The sequence below is a fragment of the Neophocaena asiaeorientalis genome, unplaced genomic scaffold, assembly GCF_003031525.2.
Source record: "Neophocaena asiaeorientalis asiaeorientalis breed wild unplaced genomic scaffold, Neophocaena_asiaeorientalis_V1.1 scaffold105, whole genome shotgun sequence".
In the NCBI taxonomy this organism is placed as follows: Eukaryota; Metazoa; Chordata; class Mammalia; order Artiodactyla; family Phocoenidae; genus Neophocaena; species Neophocaena asiaeorientalis.
Window position 1 is genome coordinate 3534776 of NW_020172162.1, and position 23948 is coordinate 3558723.

At 39.9% G+C, this 23948-nt stretch overlaps 1 protein-coding gene across 1 annotated transcript in view; it reads right to left on the reverse strand.

Annotated features, from left to right (window-relative positions):
- Positions 1-13301: 13301 nt before the first annotated feature.
- The window catches only part of SNX3 (sorting nexin 3), a 41513-nt gene continuing 30866 nt past the window's right edge, over positions 13302-23948 (reverse strand). Inside the window, exons 2-4 of the mRNA XM_024755252.1 lie at positions 21398-21493; positions 15411-15535; positions 13302-14057 (exon numbers count right to left, since the gene is read on the reverse strand). Coding sequence (XP_024611020.1) covers positions 13952-14057; positions 15411-15535; positions 21398-21493 — 327 coding nt within the window. The 3' untranslated portion in view covers positions 13302-13951. The remainder of the gene's footprint in view (positions 14058-15410; positions 15536-21397; positions 21494-23948) is intronic.

Genomic DNA, 23948 nt, shown 5'->3' on the forward strand with positions numbered 1-23948 from the left:
GCTGGGCCCGTGAGCCATGGCCGCTGAGCCTGCGCGTCCGGAGCCTGTGCTCTGCAACGGGAGAGGCCACAACAGTGAGAGGCCCACGTACTGCAAAAAAAAAAAAAAAAAAAGATAAAATATTTTGGAGAGGATGAGGGAGGAGAGGTGGAGGTACTAAATCTTCATCTCATAATATTTATACCTTTAAAAATTGCCTTTTCTTTTTATTGTATCTATGAGACGATAGATGTTAATCATTTCACAATATGTAACTCAAAGCGTCATGCTGTGCAAGTTAAACTTATACAGTGACGTATGTCAATTATTTCTTAATAAAACTGGGGGAAAAACAAACAAGGTAGAGAACAGGAAAAAAAAAAAAGGAAACCCTATACTTCTCTGAAGTTATTTGTGTATGTGTGGCTCTCTCTCCCAATGGTACATATGGCTCTACTTCATTCATTTTACCATCTGCCTAGTACTTCACTGTATGGATGGACTACAGTTTACCCAACGAATTCCTTATTGGTGGACTTGGGTGGCTTGCAGTTTCTCACTGTAGTAAATTAAACTACAAAGAGCTGTCCTTCTATGTACGCTTCTGTGGACTTGTGGGGTATTTCTGTAGGATAAATTCTTAGAAGTGGCATTTCTGGGTCAAAAAGATTATATGCATTTTTAATTTTGATACATATAACCAAATGGCTCTCCAAAAGGGTTGTATCAATTTGCACTCCTGTGAAGAGGGTATGAGAGTGCCCATTTCATTGCTCAGAATTTAAAAGTGCTTAATCAGACACAGGCTTGATGAACACTTCAGAAGCTGTTAGAAAAATACAGAGAATACATACGTTTCAATAATGAATATGCCTCTGCTACTGGACTGGTGAAGTTGGTTTCACTTTTCACCCATGGTTAGAGCTTGGTTCACTAAATTTTTCAATCCAGGCCACTTCTGTGAACTTTTGACAGTACCCATATCACAATGAAGGTTGAGAGACAGTGGATAAGTGAAAATATAGAAGGAGCTTGGCAGACACTTTCTGTTGCTAAGAAGCTGCTCTAAGAATCTCAAGTCACTCATTTTACAATAACATTTTTTATATTTGCTTATGGAGGGAGATCCCTGGTGGCCTAGTGGTTAGGATTCCAGGCTTTCACTGCCGTGCCCTGGATTCGATCCCTGGTCGGGGAACTGAGGTCCCACAAGTCGCACAGCATAGCCAAAAAAGAAAAAAGAATTGCTTAAGAATAATAACTCTCTTTAACTGAATAGCTCCAGTACCTTTACAGCATATGGCTTATTTTTTTTTCATATGGCTTATTTATTTTTTTTTCATATGGCTTATTTTTTAATGTAGTCTGTTTTTTAGATTTTTGAGGCTCATTTTAGAATTTGAAGTTGTTTTTTTTCTCCACATATTGCTGACCTGCATATAGACCATTAGGGAGGGTTGTCAGAGATTTTGACCACCGCTGAGCTGGGCTTGTTGGCAATGTACAGAGGGCAGTCTCTCTCATGAAGAAACTAGGATGTTGCCACATAGCCTGGGTATCTTTCTGACGTACCAAAGTATTGCAGTGTTTTGCTGGGAAACTGAGTAGGGTCAAGTATTGAGGAGGCCAGGGTCATAGGTTTGATCCTCAGGGGAGCCAGGTGGCCTTATTCTGTCTGTGGCCCTAGTATCTCTAACATCCTTCAATGGTTATGTCCCAGGACACTGAGCAAGTGGCAGTGGAGGCCTGGGCTCCTCTACTGTGAAGGCTGGAGAACAGCTCCCAGCTCTTGTCCTGCCATGTGTCATCCAGGGCATCTTCTTTGCATTGACCCAGCCATGAGCCTAGAGAAAGGAGCGCTAGCCAGGGTGAAGAGACTGGGGTTCTAGTTATGACCAGTGTGATCTCCGGCAAGTCAGTTAACCTCTCTACACCTCAGTTAACCTCTCTGCACCTCAGTATTTTCATCTGTGCAAAGGAGCACTAGGCTTAGTGATGCCTAATTTCCCTTATTCTGTTCTCATCATTCTCATCATTATATTTTAGTTGGGGCCAGGAGACCACTGGAAGAAATTCTCCTTGGTGGCAAGAACTAATCAGATTGATCGGATTTCCAAACATGCTCAACCTTGACTACTTTCCTTCCAAATCCTTTCATTTCAAATTGTTCTCAGTCTTGGCTGCACATAGCATCACTCCAGGAGCTTTCGAAATGCTCAGTGCCCAAACTGCATCCACACCAGAGCAATTACACCAGAATCTCTGAGGCAGGGCCCAGGCACCAGTATTTGAAAGCTCCCCGGTGATTCCAGTGTGTGGCTGAGGATGAGAGGCACTGAGGTGGCCTTCTGTTGGGAGGCCTGGGACAGGGGTCATGTTCAGGCTCCCAGATCGTCTGTGTCCCTCATCCCTCGTGCCTGATTGCTCTCCCCCTACTCACTGGTGACCTTTAAAAAGTTCATTCTTTCCCCTTTTTCCCTGCTCTGGCCTGTCCTTGAGCTCACCCAGCTGATTGTGGCGCTTATGATTGAGAAGCTCTTCTGACCGCTTCCCTTTCCCCAGAAATTAACGTGATCATTAAGGCTTATAATTTCACTTACCAGTGCTATCAATCAAGGGGCTGCGAAACAGAGTTGAGTGCTTTTGTAATTGGCAGCAGCCTGTGATTCGGAGCAGGGCACCCAGGGGCTGTGAGGAGGCTGGAGGAGGGGAGAGTTGGTGTGCAGGAGGGGCTGTGCCTCCTTGAACTGACTCCCTCAGCTCTTTGTGACTGGCTCCCAGAGGGGCCAGTAAGCTCTCAGTGTCATCTGCCCTGAATGTCAAGGCGAGGAAACCAGTTCCTGCTGGCAGCGCTTCAGGCTAACCCTTGCCCACCCCAAGCTCTCTGCAATGGAAAGGAAGGTCTCTTCGGGTTCTGAAGAGAGGAATAGGAAAGATCAGTGGATTCTTTATACACTGGGCAGCTCAAGTCTTGTCAGGGAGGGGCAGTGGGTCTAGATTATCTGTAGTTCAGAAGTGAGGTTAAGGCTGTCAGGCCCAAGGGAGTGACACATTCCTCCCTAAACCGCTTGCTTAGAGATACCTTGGAACCCCACAAATAGCAGTTGAGCATGGAGCAATGCATTCTCTGTGCCCCCTCCTCCAGCCCAGAGTGACTCCAGGTTTCTTCCTGTATGCTGAGAGCTGGTGATCAGAGTGGCCGTGGGACTAGAGCTGTTCTCCCTCCTGGGAGGATTGGGCTGGCTGATGGAGTTTCTAACAAACAAGTGCCTAGTGGAATATCTCATACATACATGGTAGGTGGATTATGGGCCAGAGGTGAAGGGGTAGTTATTTTTATTTCAAGTAAAACATTACAACAATATTAAAAGCGACTTTCTTTTATTAGATAGTAATATAGGAAATTTGTAGGGGAAAATTATATATAATTCCACCTCTCTAACACTATTTTTATTTTTGCCCATTTTTTCTAGTTCTTACACATGTACCTATATATTTTAACATAGTTGTAATCAGTGAACATATTTTCCGTTCTGATACTACTCTTAACATTCTATCACTAACATTTTTTACAGTATCTATGAAACTTCAGAATTCCTTTTGATGTTTTCATAATTCAGATACTTGGCATGTGCCATAATTTACCTCTCATTCAGTTTTGGATAATCATTAACCCAAATGTTTAATAAAGTAAGTTCACATTATATGGAACAACACACATAAGATCTACCCATGTAAAATGTTAAAATGTAGTTTCCTGGTTCCTACCTCCTGAGATTGGGATTCAGCCAGTGTGAGGTGGGGCCGGGGCATCTGCACTCTGACAGTCCCGATGCAGGTGGTCCCAGCTCCATAGGCTCAGGCAAGTGAGTGACATCTCCAAGGTCACACAGCTGCTCTGAACCCAGAAGCTCCCCAGCTTCTACAACTGAATTTTGCAGTCCATATAAAAGACCAGTCCCCTGCTTCTCAATATGGAATGTGTCTACTGAGTTAGTGCCTATATCAGGAGCTTACTTTTCTTTTTTTTTTTTTTTTTGCAGTACGTGGGCCTCTCACTGTTGTGGCCTCTCCCGTTGCGGAGCACAGGCTCCGGACGCGCAGGCTCAGCGGCCATGGCTCACGGGCCCAGCCGCTCCGCGGCATGTGGGATCTTCCCGGACCGGGGCACGAACCCGTGTCCCCTGCATCGGCAGGCGGACTCTCAACCACTGCGCCACCAGGGAAGCCCCAGGAGCTTACTTTTCTTCTCACTTATCTCCCAGGGCTCCTTCCAGGTGCTTCCCCCTCAGCAGTACTGGGGCCCCAGGACTCAATGCGCTTGAGTGCTCCCAGGAAGGGAAAAGAGTCTGGCCAGTGGTGTCATACTTCTTCATAAGAACTAGAGATCTAGTTCCCTGGTAGCCTAGTGGTTAGGATTCCAGGCTTTCACTGCCATGGCCCAGGTTCAATCCCTGATCAGGGAACTGACATCCCACAGAGATCAAGGATGGAAAACACATTTTTTCAACAAATTCTTAGAAATCATGACTGCCCCCTTAAAGAAATGATTTTTCTTTGGTCTTTTAAGCAAATTACTGACACATGCACAACATGGCTGAATCTTAAAACGTTCTGTTGAACAAAAGAATCCAGACAAAAGGAGCACTGGCTCAAGGACACAGCTTGGGATTTGAACCCGAGTCTGGGTGACTTTAAAGCTTACCCCTTTCTACTAGTCCCCAGCCTGCTTCTTGGTTTCTAGTCTGGGCTGTGGGTCTGCTGTTAGGGGAGGCCCTCAGCCAAGTCCCTTCCTGTGTTGGAAAAATGAGAGGCTTGGATTGAATTGCTTCTAAGATTCCTTACAGTTCTGATGTCCTATGATTCTGTAAGTCTAGTTCATTTAAACCATTTACTTATTTTTGAATAGTTAACAGTCACATGATATAAAATTCAAAAAGTTCCATAGGGTATGTATACATGTCACAGAGCGGAGGAGACTAAAGAGACATGACAGCTAAATGCAATGTGGTGTCCTGGATGGGATCCTGTGACAGAAAGAGGATATTAGTAGAAAAGCTGGTAAAAGTCAGTTTGGAGTTTAGTTAATAGTAATGTACCACGGCTGGCTTCTTAATTTTGTCAAAAATACTGTGGTCATATAAAATGAGGGGAAACTGAGTGAGGGGGTACATAGGAACTGTTCGTATTATCTTTGCAACTTTTCTGTAAATCTAAAATTATTCCAAAATTAAAAGCTTTTTTTTTTAAGAGTTCATATACAGTGAAAGGTTTTCCTCTCAGCTCCATCCACTGGGCACCCAGTCCCCCCGATCAGACAACCAGTGTTGCTTGTTTCTTACATAATCTTTCAGAGATATTCAATGAATAATCAGACAAAATATCTATATTATATAATATCATTTCTCAAAACAGAAATGTTTTATCTGTGAGATAAATTCCTGGAAGTGGAATTCCTGGGCATATAGTTTTGTTTTGTTTTGCGGTACGTGGGCCTCTCACTGTTGTGGCCTCTCCCGTTGCAGAGGACAGGCTCTGGACATGCAGGCTCAGCGGCCATGGCTCACGGGCCCAGCCGCTCCGCGGCATGTGGGATCTTCCCGGACCGGGGCACGAACCCGTGTCCCCTGCATCGGCAGGCGGACTCTCAACCACTGCGCCACCAGGGAAGCCCTGGGCATATAGTTTTGATAGTTATTGCCAAATTGCCTTCCATGGTGGGTGTGCCATTTATCCTCCTGCCAGACACTGTGTTTGAGGGCCTCTCATTTCACCAACACAGACTCTTGTCTGAGAGACCAGTTCACTTCAGTTTAAGTCATACTGTCAACTCCCAAAATATTCATGAACAAACCTCTCTAGAATGCTGCCAACAGAACATGGGTCCATTCTGAAGCACGTAGCCAAGGCACGCAGGGCGGCTGCAACGGCCAGAGGCAGCAAGGCTATGAAGAAGTGAGAGCAAATGTCCTCAGGAGAGGACATTCACAGAAGGCCATTGTCTCTGCTCCCCAGCACACAAAGGGTCAAGCCTCATAAATTTGCTCATAGTGGGGAAAAAAAACCTCAGCAGGTCAAAGTGTTCAGATTACAGGTCCAGGAAAATCCCTTTGCAGAAAGAAGACAGCAAATCCCCAGTGCAGTTGAAAGGACAAAACTTTCTTCACCCTCAGAGACTCTTCAATGAATAAACCAGTTAAACATGGTTTGGATTTACTGAACATGAAAACAACTGGATTAAAGTATAATCTAGCTAGAAAGGAAAGGAAATGTACCGAGAAAGCTAAGTAATGACAAAGCTGCAGTGTCTACGTGTGGCAAGCAGGGATGGCCATTCCAGTTTTATAACCAAATATTCTTAAATGTTTAGCTTTCCTTTAGATCAAGATAATGAATCTCTGCTTGCATTGGCCTCTTTGATAACAACACTGGCATCAAGGCAACCGTGTGAGCACGAGGGACAATGATGCCCAGGAGGCCGGAGGCCCTGGCTGTCAGGATGGATGTTCTGGCCTGGGCCCTGGCCTGACTGCCAGCGGTCTGTGCAATCCATATAGAAGGCAGCATCTCACAGGCACAGGCTTTAGAATCAGAAAGACCTGGGTTTGTATCCCAATGTCACTTCTTACTGGCTCTGTGACCTTGGACAAATTACTTACACTCTGTCTCAACTCTTCTCTTGGTAAAACGAGGATAACACCCATCCAATAGAGTTGTTCTGAGAATTAAATGAGGTAATAATGTGAAAAGCCCAGGCTGAAACATTAAGTCCTCAGCTCATGGTCGGTCGGTTGGTTGTTTCCCAGTTTCCCTCTCATGCATGCACACCAGAACACTAATGCCGAGTGAACCTACCCCACGCCACGCAGACTCAGGCACATCCAAATTACGTTCTATTACAGGAGGGTTCTGAATTTTTCACACTGTAGGTTCCTAACCCTTTTTGTGCCGAAGATTCCTACTCAGATGTTTATAAAAACACATAGGAATACAAAGGAAACCACACTCAACCAATTTGTTGAAATACATTTATCCAAGTATTTTTTTTTAACTTGTAAAAAAATGTGTGCTTTTTTAAAAACACATTAAATGAGATCTTGGGGCGGGTCTAATCACTATAGTAATTTTCAAATAGTGAAAGTATTTCAAGATCTGCAGCAATAAATGTGATATTTGCATTTTTAAATTAATGACAGTCAAAAGTTCTGCTTATACTACTACTCTGGTTTGCTACTACATTCATAATGAAAAAAATGCTACATTTCAATTAGAGAATACTAAAGATACAACTTTTTTCCCATCCAAATTGAGACACCAGGTTAAGAACTCAGGTGTTATAAAACATCACCACCTCTAGCCTCAAGATGACTGATAAAAGGCATTTAGGATTTCCCTGGTGGCGCAGTGGTTAAGAATCCACCTGCCAACACAGGGGACACGGGTTCAAGCCCTGGTTCGGGAAGATCCCACATGCTGCAGAGCAACTAAGCCCACGTGCCACAGCTACTGAAGTCTGCATGCCTAGAGCCTGTGCTCCACAATAAGAGAAGCCACAGCAATGAGAAGCTTGCGCATCGCAATGAAGAGTAGCCCCTGCTCACCGCAACTAGAGAAAGCCCACGCACAGCAACGAAGACCCAACGCAGCCAAAAATTTTTAAATTAATTAATTATTTTAAAAAGCCATTTAATAACTGTCAAACCAGCACTCCTTTATTTTACTCTTCCCCTCTGGCTTCTTTCAAGATTTTCTGTTGGTCTTTGATTTTCTGCAGTTAGAATATGATATGCCTGTGTTGTTTTGTTTTGAATTTATCTTGGTGTTCTCTCAGCTTCCTGGATCTGTGGTTTCTTGTCTTTAATTTTGGAAAGTTCTCAGCCATTAGAACTTCAAATATTTCTTTTGCTCTGTTCTCTTTTCTTTCTGGCATTCCAATTACACGTGTTACACCTTTTGCCAGTATCTCACAGTTTTTGGAAGTTCCGTTGTTTTTTCTATTGTTTTCTTTGCATTTCAGTTTGGGAAGTTTCTACTGACCTATCTTCAGATGCACTGATTCCTCCCTGTTTTATGTTGAGCCGAGTGGTGAGCCCATGGAAGCCATTCCTCATTTCTATGACAGTGATTTTGATTTCTAGCATTTCCTTTGATTCTTTTTTTAAAAATAAATGTATTTATTCATTTAATTTTTGGCTGCATTGGGTGTTCGCTGCTACACGCAGGTTTTCTCTAGTTGCTGAGAGCGGGGGCTAGCTACTCTTTGTTGCGGTGCGCGGGCTTCTCATTGCAGTGGCTTCTCTTGTTGCAGAGCACGGGCTCTAGGCATGTGGGCTTCAGTAGTTGTGGCTTGCGGGCTCTAGAGCGCAGGCTCAGTAGTTGTGGTGCGGGTGCTTAGTTGCTCCGTGGCATGTGGGATCTTCCCGGACCTGGGCTCAAACCCGTGTCCCCTGCATTGGCAGGCGGATTCTTAACCACTGCACCACCAGGGAAGCCCTCCTTTGATTCTTAAAGTTTCCATTTCTCTAATTACATTACCCTTCTGTTTTTACATGGTTTTTTTCCATTAAAACTTTTAACATATTAATCAGTTATTTATTTATTTATAAATTTATTTATTTTTGGCTGCATTGGGTCTTCATTGCTGTGCGTGGGCTTTCTCTAGTTGCAGCAAGGGGGGGCTACTCTTCGTTGCCATGCGCGGGCTTCTCATTGTGGTGGCTTCTCTTGTTGCAAAGCACAGACTCTAGGCATGTGCAGGCTTCAGTAGTTGTAGCACATGGGCTCAGTAGTTGTGGCTCGCAGGCTCTAGAGAGCAGGCTCAGTAGTTGCTCTGAGGCATGTGGGATCTTCCCAGACCGGGGCTCGAACCCGTGTGCCCTGCATTGGCAGGCGGATTCTTAACCACTGCACCACCAGGGAAGCCCTTGTCTCTTTCTTAACTCTGGTTTTCTCGCCTCCTCAGAGTCTGTCTTGCAGCTTTTGGCTGTAATCCACTATTATACTGGAGCCCTGGTGGTGTGGTGGTAAAGTGGGGGGCAAGGGCATTCTGTAGTTTCCAGATTAAGTCCCAGTGTTTAGTTGGCCTGTGACCGTCACAGGTGTTTCCCAGGGGTATAGCTTTACCCCCTGTGCCCCTTCCTCCCTTCTCTGGCTGTAGCATTTCCCTGAAGTCTTGACCCCTGTTGACTATGTTTTATTTTTCCTTTAGGTGAGATAGGAAGGCTAGAGGGGCTGGTGTGGGAAGCATGCCCTTCCCCCATCAGGGATAAGGCTCTGGAAGTCTTATCCTGGAGAGTAAGCCTTTGTAATAAAGAAGGTTCTGGTATTTCACACTGATTATTCATCTCCTCTCCCTGCCAGAGACATAGGGGATCTTTCTTGATCTTCACCGTGGGAATCTTGTGGGGTTCCTGGAGATAAAGCCCAGGTACACGTGGGGCCCCTCTAAGACTGTGGTCTCCAGGAGTTACTCTTGTGCTAGAGCACACTCAACCCCCAGCAATTCAGTATCAGTATTACCGTATGTGTGTGCCTTACCAGTTTATGGCTCTAGCAGTTCCTGCTCCAGGTAAACAGGTTTTGACTGAGTCTGGCTAGATAAGCCTCTCTCCAGATTTGGGGGTGGTGATTTGCTCTGCAACATCAATTCACTGATGGGTGGGTCTAAGCAAAGTCATTGATTTTCAGTTTGTCCAGCTTTTCCTTGTTGTAAGGACAAGGGTGCCAACTTTCAAGTTTTTTACACATTGGGGCTGAAACTCAAGTCTGATTTATTTTATTTGGAATGGCTTTTCCCTTCCCTCCACTTGAACTCCTGTGTCTCTTCCATCCTCACATTTGCCGTGTCTCCTGTCTGTACTGAGTGAGTCTTTTCACGACAGTGTCCTAACAAGACTGAGTTTCTTGAGAAAAGGGCCTTTGTTAACCTCTGGTCTATGTTAACGCTTTGCTCATATAAAATGCTTAGTGTTGCTGTTTGATTTTACTGGGTCACTTCCATTTACGGCACTCATTCTAACAGTAAAAAGCATCTGTGGTGAGGCGTTAACCCAGCATCCTCTAAACTTCCTTTTGTGCTTTTAAATGACTTTTCCCGGTCTCAAGGTCCTATTTTCTTAGCAAAGTTGGAATAAGGCAAACTTGATTTACTGTAAATCAAGATTTACAAAAGTAATTTCTCAAGATCTGATAAGTCCTGACTTTTTCTCAATTTCCTGATTTCTTTTTGTAATGACTTAAGTAGCCAGGTTAAGATCAAATCTAACTAAATACCAGGAAATCAAAGGGCCTCCTAGCTAAGTGCCCAAACTTGGCTGTTTCAGAATTACCTGGGAAGCTTAAAAAAAAAAAAAATCCTGGACTCAGTCTTAGACGGTAATTGTGGTGCACAGCTAAGTTTAGGAAAATAAGATACTTCTGATCAGCTAGCTTTCCATGCCCCAAAGTGCTTTTTATACCCACTTAAAATCAAACTAAAAACCAAAACAAAATCAATTCATTCATTCACTCATGCTCAGCCTAAAGGACATTGGAAACCTTACTGGAAATTCACCCTTTCGTTCAATCAGTAAATTTACTGAGCATTAAGTAAGGGCTGGGTAGGTGCCAAGTCACAGGCCTGGTCCACACACAGGAAGGAAGTGAACCAAGGTATGGCTTTTAGAGGCAGACATCCTTCCAGTCTAAATCCAGAGCCATCACATCCTGGGTAACCTTGGGCACATTACTTAAGCTTGCAGAGCCTCAGTCTTCTCATCTGTAAAGGATAATATTATTTACTTCATAGGGAAGTTCTGTGACAGAGATCACAAAGGAACTATCAAGGAAAACATACTCCATCCTCCTAAAACAGTTTCTAACTTGTTTCCCAGTCCAAACACTTTCATATTGTAATAATCACAGCTAGCACTCACGGAGCAGCTAACCTATAAACCAGGCAGTGTGCTAAGCTACCTGTTCATCCATACCTCAAACAAATTTTATCTGTAAAGGCTTAGAGGCCAGCAGCCTCCTCCTTTCATTGGCTATATTCACCCAAAACAGGCAAAGCAAGCTGAAGCAACAGGAGTGGCCCTTAACAAGAGGGCTGAGTTAAAAAGATGCCAGATATAATAAAAAGGAGATGCTCCCTCATGTCCAGCCCAGAGGTCATCATGACTACTGAGGGTCATGACAGCAGAACCACCGAGCAGGAAACCAAATACCAGATAAACCTATCCAGGAACTGCCATGGGCTTAGTGGTACCATCTGCTGCTGCTACTGCCACATCTGTGATTTCCACTGCCATTGGATAGCTATCATTAATTCTTTACATGTCTCAGGCACTGCACTTCTGTGGATTTTACATTTGGTCCTCAACAACTGTAAGTTACTAAAGGCACCACTGCTGTTGACCCTTTACATCTTGCAGGAGTTGGGACAAGGTGATAACTTACTGAGAGGACCCGGAGCCTGAGACTCTTGCTGCGTAACTCACTGCCAATTTTAACTTCTATTCTTTTAGGAAGACTCTTAAGGGCTTCTGGAACTTCCTCCTATATCATTAGAGTTAACAGCGCCTGCATTTTTACTTCACAGGATTAAAGGTGTCGTTTTAATAAAGACCATGGTTTCAGTTCTCAAAGAGACAACACTGAGGAGTACCTCCTACATTAGGTAAAAACATGTTACCTAGAATAAACAACCTTTCATCTAATTTGAAACCTTCAAGTTTCTAAAAGCAGGCCTGCCCTTAGGAAATTGTAAAGACTAAAAGTAAGCAGGCCAGTACAACCCATCCTAAGCCACACTATTCCCTTGTCTATAAATGATCAAAAGCAAAAGAATTCCACAGTGAGTAGAAACCTTGGCACTGTTGACATTTTTCTGTTGTGGGAGGTGGTCCCGGGTACAGTGTAGGCAGTTTAGCAGCATCTTTAACCTTCTGCCCACTAGATTCCAGTAGCATCCCCCAGTTGTGATAACCAAAAATGTCTTGCGAGGGGCTTCCCTGCTGGCGCGGTGGTTAAATCCGCCTGCCAATGCAGGGGACATGGGTTCGAGCCCTCGTCTGGGAAGATCCCACATGCCGCGGAGCAGCTGAGCCCGTGCATCACAACTACTAAGCCTGTGCTCTAGAGCCCGCGTGCCACAACTACTGAAGCCTGTGCGCCTAGAGCCTGTGCTCCACAACAAGAGGAGCCACTGCAGTGAGAAGCCCGCACACCACAATGAAGAGTAGCCCCTGTTCACCACAACTAGAGAAAGCCTGCATGCAGCAACAGAGACCCAACACAGTCAAAAGTAAATAAATAAATTTAAAAAAAAAGTCTTGCGATATTGCCAGATGTTCCCCGGGAGGCAAAATCATGTATGCTTTAGAGGAATTACTGAGTTTAGCAGAACTACCATTACTCTGTTCTGCATACCAAAAACTGACAACCTTTGATCTGACTGCTCTAGCTCACTGAAACACAATTCACAGTTGTTTAGCTCTGTACTTTTATGGAACTCTGACATATTTAAGCAACAAAAGATATTACAGAGCAGCTCTGACTTCTTCCTATGATATCCATCCATCTGCTTGGGGGACATCGTAGTTTGGTCAAGGCCTAAGCTGATTTCCTCTCAAACGGACCGACCTGTCTCTACATGAGACACTTCTGGAGTGCAAGGGCAAACTTTCCTTACCTTGGAGTTTAACTCTAGGTCACAACGGGTCCCCCAAGCACCAGATGTCATGCAGATTCAAATTGGAAACCACATTCTGGCCGTAAAGGTCTGGCCGCAACACAAGTCAGGCAGCAAGGAGTCATGCATTTGCTGGTTTCTTATCAATAATACAAGTCAGCTAGAACACTGCCCTTCTCCCTTGGTTTAAGAGGAGAAAGCGTGCCACTATCCTAAACCAAACTAAAGAGAAAGCATGAACCTGCTGACTAAGAAAACGGTTATTACACCCTTGCTAAGTTTAAACAAGTCACTCAGATGAGCTAGGGAAAAAATTCTTCTGAAAAATAGGGGGCATGCTATTGACTTATCTTAAGAGGCCTTTTGAAAAGAATGACTTGAGATTATAGAGCATTTTCCAAATACACGAAGTGCTTCATAACAACTCAGTAAGCTTTAAGGAATGCTTTTCCTAGTACATCACTTTTTTTGTTGTGTAAAAGAAAATAGCCCCATTCAAAGGGTAGTAGCATATTTGATATCACCACTGCTTAAAGAGGAATGGAGTTACAGGAATGAGAAAAGTATATAATTAGTAAATAATCCCTCTCAACAAGTGAGTTAAGTAGGAAAGTCTTCTGAAGGGAGAAAAGAAAAGCCAGAAGCAACACAATCAGTGCATATCAGAAATGCATTTTTATTTTTATTTGAAAACAACTTAAATTTTTAGACAAATGATTTTAGTATATAAATTTGATTTTGTTTTTATACAGAATATAAAGATTCCCCTCACTGATCTTCCATGTGAAGGGGATTACAAGCCTGAAGGGAGATACTTTCTGCACACAAGTGTGTATCTTACGTGTAGGGTACTGGAAACCAATGTGTAGTGCTTCCACACATAAATTAGGTCAAGTGACACCACATATTAAAAAGGGGATAAGAGAAAAATTCTATTAATCAGATTCAAGAAGCAAACATGACACAAAAACTGCAGGTAAGACCAAATGAGTAACTTTAGTTAGGACACGGCAAGTTATACTAGAGTAACAGGTTTGTGAAGCTAGAGTGTGTACCACATTAAAACAGCAAGAAAGAACTATTTCTATAGAAAGGCTGGAATGAGGGATTTTTTTCACGAAAGCAAATTAACTTCTTGTCAACTGCCAAAACAGAACAGAACTGAGCATATAAGTGTTAGTATACTGGAGGCATATTAGACCAGTTTTTGTGCGGCATGCTAAAGTTATTAGAACTTCTTCACTGGTGCATATGAATCATTAATAGTCATGGAAAGTTTTTCTTGCCCCTTCTTGCCAAATTTCAGGCATGTCTTATTTTAGATGGAGTATAGCTTTTATCTATAATTTCATCCTGTAAAAACATATGAAGACAACGTTCATTCTGTGCCAGAGGATGACCAGCGACCCTAGGAATAAAAGATACAAATTCAGTCCAGTATTTTATAAAAGCGGTGGAGGGGGACCAAACATACGCATTTTAAGGTTAGGAAGCACAAACAACTTAGTAATAATAAGTGTTATTCTGGACTGCCCATAAAGCTATGGTCTATCAACTAACAGTATATTTTCTTTCCTTCAGATCATAAGGGTAATTTAGAAAACATTTAATCACTAGTTTTGCACTGCCTCTGGCGTATGTACCCAATTAACTTCTTTACATATTAGTTGGTATATTCGTAAGAAAACTAAATGAACTTTAATGTTAAAAGTGAAACAATGTCATTGATTCTAAGAATCCATTTTAAAGAAGGAAAAGATATAGGATTATAGTTAGAAATACACTGAAGTTCAATAAAAGCCCCAAAATACTAAGAAATAGGCACAAATGTTCAGGTTTTTTTGTTTTTGTTTTTTGCTTGCTTTTAAACGTTTCCATCAGACTAAACACAAGATCAGACTGAGCAACCAGACTTTATTTCAGAATTTAAAAACATCCAAGCTAGCACTGCCTTCTCCAAAAAGAAAGTATGTTCATAAGAAGACAATGAAGGTTGTGTGCTCTCAGATAACTAAAAGTTAAGGGCTTTGTATAACTTTCCCTCTGTTTACCACTCACAGATCTTCAAATTACTAGATAAAAATTAAAGTATTGCTAATAAATAAGCTCACACAACCGTATTCTCTAGGAGTTGACTTTATTTGGTCAAACTTAAGGCCAAATGCACAATTATAGTGAGTCCTTTCCAGGCATAACTCTTCCAAAAAAGAAAAAAAGAAAGAGGCTATATTTCAAATAGGAATAAAATTAAAAGCTAGAGTTTGAGTTTATTAAGTTTCTAAAGTAAAAGATAAATGATACAGTCTCCTTACATTTTCAAAAGAATATATTTTGCCACAAAAATTTTAAATGTGCACCTTTACACAAGACATGCTGATGATACTTCCATCTGCAATCAAAATGATTGCAAGTGTATTGTAAGTTTTACTGTTCATGCTAGAACATACCTTAAATCAGAAAGAATCATAAGTAAAACTATTTTTTAAATGCTGTAATTTTAAATGTAATTTGCATAAATTAACCAAGAAAAACAAATACAAAACTTAGGTCAACAAAAAGATACTCGTATTACTCAAGTGTGTTAATATTTATCACGATATTCAACTTGTTATATGTTTTCACTTTGTTTAAATGATACAAAAAGTTAGGAAATGACCAAAAAGAAAAAGCACTGGTTTATCTAAATTAATAAACAGCAGTCACCTAAAGACAGCTCAGACCACTATTCACTCTTAGACCTTGAGGAACAGAAAGCACTTACTTGTTTATAAACTGCTCCAGCCCTTGCTTCCTTTCTTCAATAAAATTGTCATCAAATATTCCATCATCTCCTCTAAAAGGAAGCTGACGCAAAAACGCTTTCCCAGGGAGTGGGGGAACTACAACCTAAAACAAGATAAGGAAAGAAAGTTCTTGAACATGCTGGCTGAGTTGGGAAAATTTAGAGAGCATAACATGAAGACAAAGTATATCTTCACTATGAGAACCATCCCATTGTTAAACTAGTTTAAATATACAGTAAAAGGGAATCAATAAAAATACACTGAAAAATGATTCAATGTTTTGGAGGCAAGATAACCAAAATGCCACAATAGTCCCTCAGACCAAAGCTCCTCGATGGCAGGGCCCACAGCTTCATTTTCATTTTTCCCGGACTTATCAAAGCACAAGTATACAAAGCAAATAATCAATACTGAAATAAAGGCTACCATGCCCCTCAGACAGTTCTGATGTCACTTGGGGAAGACAATGCTTTATTACAATGGTAACTGAAGAGATCAAACTCAACTCTCAATTAAATGAAGAAGTAAAATACTAACAATGTTCTTTCTGGCATGGGCAGATAAGAATTCTGTGGTAAATTTTTTCCACCTCATACCATCTGCATATAATCTTTCCTACCTGTGTTTGAGCTGATGACAAAATAATCAACTCTACTTGTTGCCACTCTTCCATTTCCTAGACTAAGAAGCACGTCAACTTTCTCCCAAACCCATTATCCTATCTTTCCCCAAAGACCTGTCATTTCTTCCTTCTCACACTAGAGGCACATCCCAAATTTTCCCTGTCAAAGCCTAACTTTCCTCTAGGGACAACTTATGACTGATCTCCCTCTTCTGGGAATTATCTGGAGCTCAAATATTTGTTTGAATTAAATAGCACCTAGCTATTTATTTCACAGGTTAGTTGGGTTCTCTATCTCAGAATTTCTCAACCATGGCACTATTAACATTTTGAACTAGATAATGTACTGGGGGGAGGGGTTTCTAGTACACCATAGAATACCTATTCAACAGCATCCCAGGCCTCTCTACCCACTAGACGCCGCCAGGAGGCACCCCACAGTTGTGACAATAACAATGGTCTCCAGACACTGTCAAATGTCTCCTGGGGAACAAAACTGCCCCTGGTGGAGAACCACCAATCTATCCTATTAATGCTTTCAAATCAAGGAACCTTGTCTCAGGCTTTTTATGGTTATTTTAAGAAAAGCTGGGCATACAACAGAAGCTCAAATATCTGTTAAATGACTAACCACTTAGGTGAATCCTTATCTTATGTTAAAACAGAGAAAAGGTGTGGGCAAACAAGTCAAACAAGGAGAAATATAAATAGTAAACACCAGTAATAAAATCATACATATTCTAAGAGGTAAAACCTAAAACCCTTGATGCAGAGTTTCTATCCTAAAATAACTCAACAAGGTAAAAAAGGGAAAGATCATACAACTTCTTACAGATCAGCAAAAAACAAAGAGCAAAAAAGAAACACAAAACCAATGCCCAACATAAACTTGGTAATTCCTTCCTAGATCTACTCTCCCCAGATACCCAATGCTTAAGACATCTAAAGATTTGTCTTCACAAGTTTGCTTTAACATTCTTAAATCTCTCCCCTATATTAGCATTTGTCAAGTTGAAGAGTTAAAACCTGCAGGGAACTTACAATTAAAAAACAGGGATCATGACCACTAGCTGAGCTCCAGCAGAATAGTTTATATGATGGGCAGGAAAAAAACATCTGTATCTATAAAGCTATTATAAAAAAAAGGAATCTAGAACCAGTGTGTTAACGAAATGACCACCATTAATTCAGGGTAGAATTTAGCATGAAATATAAGATTAAAGATTACTATGTATTATCATCCGTAGAGATACGTTCTTACTAATACTCAAAATACTCATTGAAATGGATGGTAAGGTTGTAGGCAACAGGATTAATCACCTACAAAAATCGTGAGTGGTTTGTCCAGCTAAGATCCCAAAGATCTTCAACATCAAATTATTTTTGCTTAAGTAGTCTGAAAAGATCTACTTAGAATCCTTACACCAATTTAAAAGTAATGAGTCTGATGATATGTGTGTGTATGTGGGGCAAGAAGTGGACAGAAGGATATCTGGCCAGCATAATACAGTGAAAGCATACTGAAATAAAAAAAGCTAAAAGATTGAACCATAATGACCAGTAAATACAATAAATTTCATCTACTTTCTAGTCTAGTATAACAGATCTTAATTAAAAGTACTAATATATAAATAAAACAACTTGATTAATTGTTCTTAGCAATACTAATGTAAGTACAACTTTCACACAGGTTAAATGCCCAAAATAATTATCTGGTCTAATGTTAAAAGTGAAGTACTGTGCGTCAAAGGACAACATCAAGTGAAAACAATCCAAAGAATGGGAGAAGATTTTTGCAAACTGTAAATCTGATGAGGGACTTGTAAGAGGTTTTTTTTGGTTTTTGGTTTTTTAGTATATTCTATATACAACTCAATAATAAAAGAAACTCAATAAAATGGGCAAAGGATCTGAAAAAAAATTTCTCCACAGAAGATATGTAAATGGCTGATAAGTACATGAAAAGATGATCAACATGATTAGCCATCAGGAAAATGAAAACCACGAGATACCACTTCACACACGCTAAGAAAGCTATAATAAAGAAATCAGATAATATTAAATGTTGGTGAGGATGTGGAAAAACATGGAACCTTTATACATTGTTGGTGGAAATGTAAAAATGGTATACCTGTTCTGGAAAAAAAAGTCTGGGAGTTCCTCAAAAGGTTAAACAGAGTTATCATATGGCTGTAAATCCATTCTTAGGTATGTACCCAAGAAATACAAACACATATGTCCATACAAAAACCTGCACATGAATGTTCACAGCAGCATTATTATTTTTTTTTAATATTTATTTATTTGACTGCGTGGGTCTTAGTTGTGGCATGCGAGACCTAGTTCCCTGACCAGGGATCGAACCCGGGCCCCCCGCATTGGGAGCAACGTCTTAACCACTGGACCACCAGGGAAGTCCCACAGCAGCATTATTCTCAATAGTCAAAAAGCAGGAATGACCCAAATGTCTGCCAATGATAAATGGATAAATAAAATGTGGTTTATCCATACAAAAGAATATTTTGGGGAAATAAAAAGAAATGAAGTAGTGATTAACAATACAATAGGATGAACCTAGAAAACACTCTCAGTGAAAGAAGCCAGTGAAAGAAGCCAGGCACAAACGACTACATATTCTACGTTTCTATTTATATGAAATGCCCAGAACAGGCAAATCCATGGAGAAAGATTAGTGGTTGTTTAGGGCTGGGTGAGGAGAAATTGGTAGTGATTACTCACGGGTATGGGGTTTCTCTTACGGTGTGATTACAATGTTCTAAAACTGACTATAGTAATGGTTGTACATCTTTGTGAATATAGTTAAGAACCACTGAATTGTACACTTTATTTTTAACATCTTTGAGTATAATTGCTTTACAATGGTGTGTTAGAATTGTACACTTTAAATTGGTGAATTGTATGGCATGTGAATTATGTCAATAAAGCTGTCATAAAAAAAAGTGATGTATACATTCATGAAATGCGTATTAAACACTCCAGTGTGCCAGGTGCTACGTTAAGCAAAGCCACAAGCCTATCAAGACACTTCTTCCCATAATCAGACAGAAAAAGACAAATACTGTATGATCTCACTTATATGTGGAATCTAAAAGAGCTGAACTCACAGAAACAGAGAGTAGTAGATGGGTTGAGGGGTGGGGGAAATGAGGAGACATTGGTCAAACGGTACAACCTTTCAGTTAAAAGATGAGTAGGTTCTGGGATCTAATGTATAGCATGGTAACTATAGTTAACAGGATTGTATTGTACTCTTAAAAGTTGCTAAGAGAAACACTGAATGTTTCAAGAGATATTGAATGTTACCACCACTAACAACAAAACAACAAAACCAAAAACCCCTATGTGAAGTGACAGATGTATTAACTAATTTTATTATGGTAATCATTTCACAATATATACATATATCAAATCATTGTGTTATATAACTTAATGTTATTTGTCAATTCTATCTCAATAAAGGTGGGGGAAAAAAAGACACTTTTCCCTATGGTCATAAAAAATTTCTTCTTTGTTACCCAAAACTTTCCTAACTTGTTTTGTACATTTAGATCTTCAAACCATCTGTAATTTATATACAGTGAGTTATAAATCTTTATTCCCAAATAGCCAAATGTTTCAACCCCATTTACTGAATATAAATTCCTTTCTGCACAAACTGACAATGTTATTTTGTTATGAACTAAATTTCCAGTAAACATGTGGTCAGCTTCTAAATTTTCTGACATTCTGCTAATCTATTTGTCCATACCTAAAGCAATACTACATTGTTTTAATTACTATAGTCTTAACATATGCTCTGATGTCTGCAGGTGCTAAATTATTGGTAAAAATAACTTTTGGCTATTCTTGAGCTTTCTCTGATTCTAAAGCTCTATATAAATCTGCAGGTTTATAAAGAACTCCAATAAGATTTGTATTAGAATTTTACAAATTTATAAATAAGTTAGGAGATACTGCCTTATTTCTGTCAGGTCTACTGCTAAAATGCCACCTCTAAGAGAGGCCTTCCCTTGACTATCCTATATGACAGTAGCTCTCCTGGCACTCCCTATTTCCCTTAATTTTGATTTTTAGAGCATATTACCATGTAACGTATTATATATCTTACCATCTTTTTCTGGTCTCCCTTCACCACTACCCCAACTTACCCAATAAAATGCCATAAAAGTAGGGACCCTTCATTTGTTCACAGTTCTGTCTGCAACTGACAGAACACACAGAATGAGGTCTCAAATGTTTATAGAGTAAATGAATCTTCAAAAGTGAATATTCCAAACCAGGAATGTAATATTTCTGTTTATTATGGTCTTCTTTTGATCTTTCAATGAAGTTTTAAAGTTTTCTTTACATGGGTCTTATATTTCCAGTTTTATCTGTAAGTATTTTATACTTGGATATTCTTTGGAGTAAAACTGTTTTTCCATTTTTGATGGAATGCTATGATTTGTATATGTTGCTCTTGTATCCAGCCACATTTTTCTGGTTAAGGACGTTTTCCTTCCTTTTCTACCTTAGTACGCTTCAGAAGCGAGAACGAGTTAGCCTTAACCTACTTCAGGGCTCCTACCATACCCACTCTTATCCTACTACACTCGAGTCACAAGATAACTTTTCGCTATTTTGAGCATACTTTTCATGACTCCATGCTATATATGTCATTCTGATGTAGGGCTGAAATAAGAGACATTAGAATGAGACCTTGTTCTCTCTATGTTGCAGCCAAAGCCACCAAATTTCTTCTAAGAGAAGACAATTATTATCAGGATATATGACAGTGTTCTAAAACTGCAGGTAGCAACCCAACAGTAGATCATGGCCATCATTTAAAAAGCTAATCTGAGGAATATCAGTACCTGTCACACAGAGTAAGGTAAGTACTGGTTTATGAAACTTCTGTTATATGTAAATGTGTGATGATAAAAAAAAAAGTATGGCATCAGTAAAAAAAAAGAAAATGGAAATACACTGATATAGGAGATGTACTGAAGAAGAGAAATTTAGCAAGGGGAGGAGAGGAAGGTGGGACAGGAAGATCATGGAAAGATAGGAAGCAATAGCAAGAAAGTTCTAAGAAGAGTTATCTAAGTGTGAGTCAGCAAAGGCCTCAACTGGGCCACTGAAGTAGACATGAGAAGGAAGAGTTCTAAGGAAAAACTGCACACTTCCCCCATCTCCTATGAAGTAAAATGAAATTGAACTATTTGAAAAAAAAAAAGAAATGTTTTCTTTTACTCACTTTATTCAAGATAATTCTCCTGAGAAGTCTTAAACATTAAAATTTGGAATGTTTTGTTCTACAGTCACATTACAAATAATTCTTACCTTGCTCTCTCTTTCTAATTCACTTCGCAGCCATTCAAAGTCACTGTATCTTCTTCTAACGGTAGATTCCTTCAGCTTGAAAATAGGCAGATTTGTCTGAAACAAACAGAAAATCACTCCTAAGTTGAAGCATGTTATAGGGACTTCAAAAAAGTGGGGGGTTGGGGGAGGACCTGTTTGTCAAATTGATAATATGGCAAGCCTAGTTATGTTAATATAAGAAAATCATAAAGTTATTAAGATGACATTTTACCTTTAAATGTAAAAAAGTACATTTTTTTACATGGCTGTTAAAAAGTATGTTACTTATACTAGAATACAACCTTTAAAATGCACGTTTGTACATATGCTTTTGGATATCATTCTGCCTGACGTCAGTTACATAAATATAGGTCAGTTTTTCTATTTCAGTAAGCTGTAAAAATGTCAGGAGTGAGATGAAGCTAGCTCTGATTGCTATACAGTTTAGTATACAACACTCATAGGGGAAACAGACCTTAACTACTTTGAAATGAAATACAAAATATTTTGTTATTACGACTAAATTAGATGTTTCATAGTGAAAGAAAAGAATACAGAATTATTCTTAATAGTCTTCTTAAAAATGCGAGAAAACAGCAGGGAAAGAGTGCAATGCACTCTTACCACGAATAGGAAATTAGGAGTTATACACATAAGGTCTACCTATCCAGAACTTACAGGCTGAGGGCAAGTTTAAGAACTGAAAACATAATGCCCAGTACCTTGAGGTTACATCGGAATGGAAGACTATTCTTGAAAGAACGCAAAGACTACTTCGGTCAAATTCTAAACTTAAAGTAATAAGAAAGATTTCTATTATCGTTTACTGATCCTAAAGAGAAAATACACTATCAAATGCAATTTAAAATGGTTTACGACTGAGGGCTATTAGCAGAAGCTGTATACCACTACAATTTTATAACCAAGAATAGATTTTAAAATGCATATAATATCACAAAGTTGGTAGGGACACAAATGACCTAACACAATTAATGCCATACCATACTGAAAATGCTATTTAATACTATATACTCTCAGATTATATTTTGTCCTTTATTCAGTCTTTGCACTTGTAGAATGACAAACTATTTTAAAGCTGAAAAGAAAAAGTGTCACCAGAAGGAAAGACTGGCTTCTTACAGGGACATCATCATCATGTAAAATTCACCCCTAAGAAACTTCCAATCATTTGTTAAACTTAATGCCACTAGTAAGTGTCATTCAGCAAAAGAAAAGCTTTTTATTCAGGACTTTAAACCCATTTTGCAGTGGTTTCAATTTTTTCCAACGTGTATTAACTTCTCTATGTAGTATACCTTATAGCTTGGAATCTTCTACAGATGCTATTGGGCATAACACTGTATAGGTTTCAAGCATGAAACCAAATCTCACAAGAGGTTTAAAAGCACTTGAATTTTCTTTCCCAGGTAACCACAACATTTGTTCATTGTATTAATGACTAAGAGCAAAATTGCACCTAACAAGACTCTTATTATACTAAAAGTCAAGCTTATATTTAGAGATGCTGGCTTGCTGTACAGAGGGGTATTCTCACTCCCCACAGGGAATAAAATTAGGTCCCCTGGAGAGCAGGATGATAATTCCCAGAAAGAAAGCACTAGATTATTTCTCTCTAATTTCACCCATTGGCTTTTTAACCAAGTTCACCCTTCCGCATTAAAATATTAAGTCTTTGTAAGTGTCTAAAGATAGAAAGGCCTTTACAGAATTGAGTGTTTTTTGCAGGTGAGACTTTACATTTTGAATTCCCTCCTCTCAAATTACTTTACAAAAGGGATTAGCTGCTCTCTTTATTCAATATGTTAAGATCAAGCTTGTGAAAAGAGTTCCCTAAGAATTTTCATACTTATGGGTACGGAAGTCTATAAAGTTAATCTCTGAAACAACATATCAAGCTTACAGGTACAATGTTGAGGGAAGAATGCCAATTCAGCTCATTTTACCTCCATTTTCCCTTTTGAACTTTTGACACAAGCATGATTATATCTGATTCACTTTAATAGACAGGTAGTGGGAGGGAGAAAAAGTCCATTCCTTTCTATGATTAGCTAAGAGTTTGATAGATTATATATCAAAAAAAGATCATGGTTAGCTTAAGAAAACTTCATGGTTTTCTCAGCTGGTTATAATTTCTCTTTATATGAGGACTGCTTTAGAGTTTTTTGTGGTTTTTTTTTTTAACATCTTTATTGGAGTATAATTGCTTTACAATGGTGTGTTAGTTTCTGCTGTATAACAAAGTGAATCAGCTACACATATACATACATCCCCATATCCCCTCTTATGTCTCCCTCCTGCCCTCCCTATCCCACCCCTCTAGGTGGACACAAAGCACCGAGCTGATCTCCCTGTGCTATGCAGCTGCTTCCCACTAGCTATCAATTTTACATTTGGTAGTATATATATGTCCAGGCCACTCTCTCACTTCATCCCAGCTTACCCTTCCTCCTCCCCGTATCCTCAAGTCCATTCTCTAGTAGGTCTGTGTCTTTATTCCCATCTTGCCCCT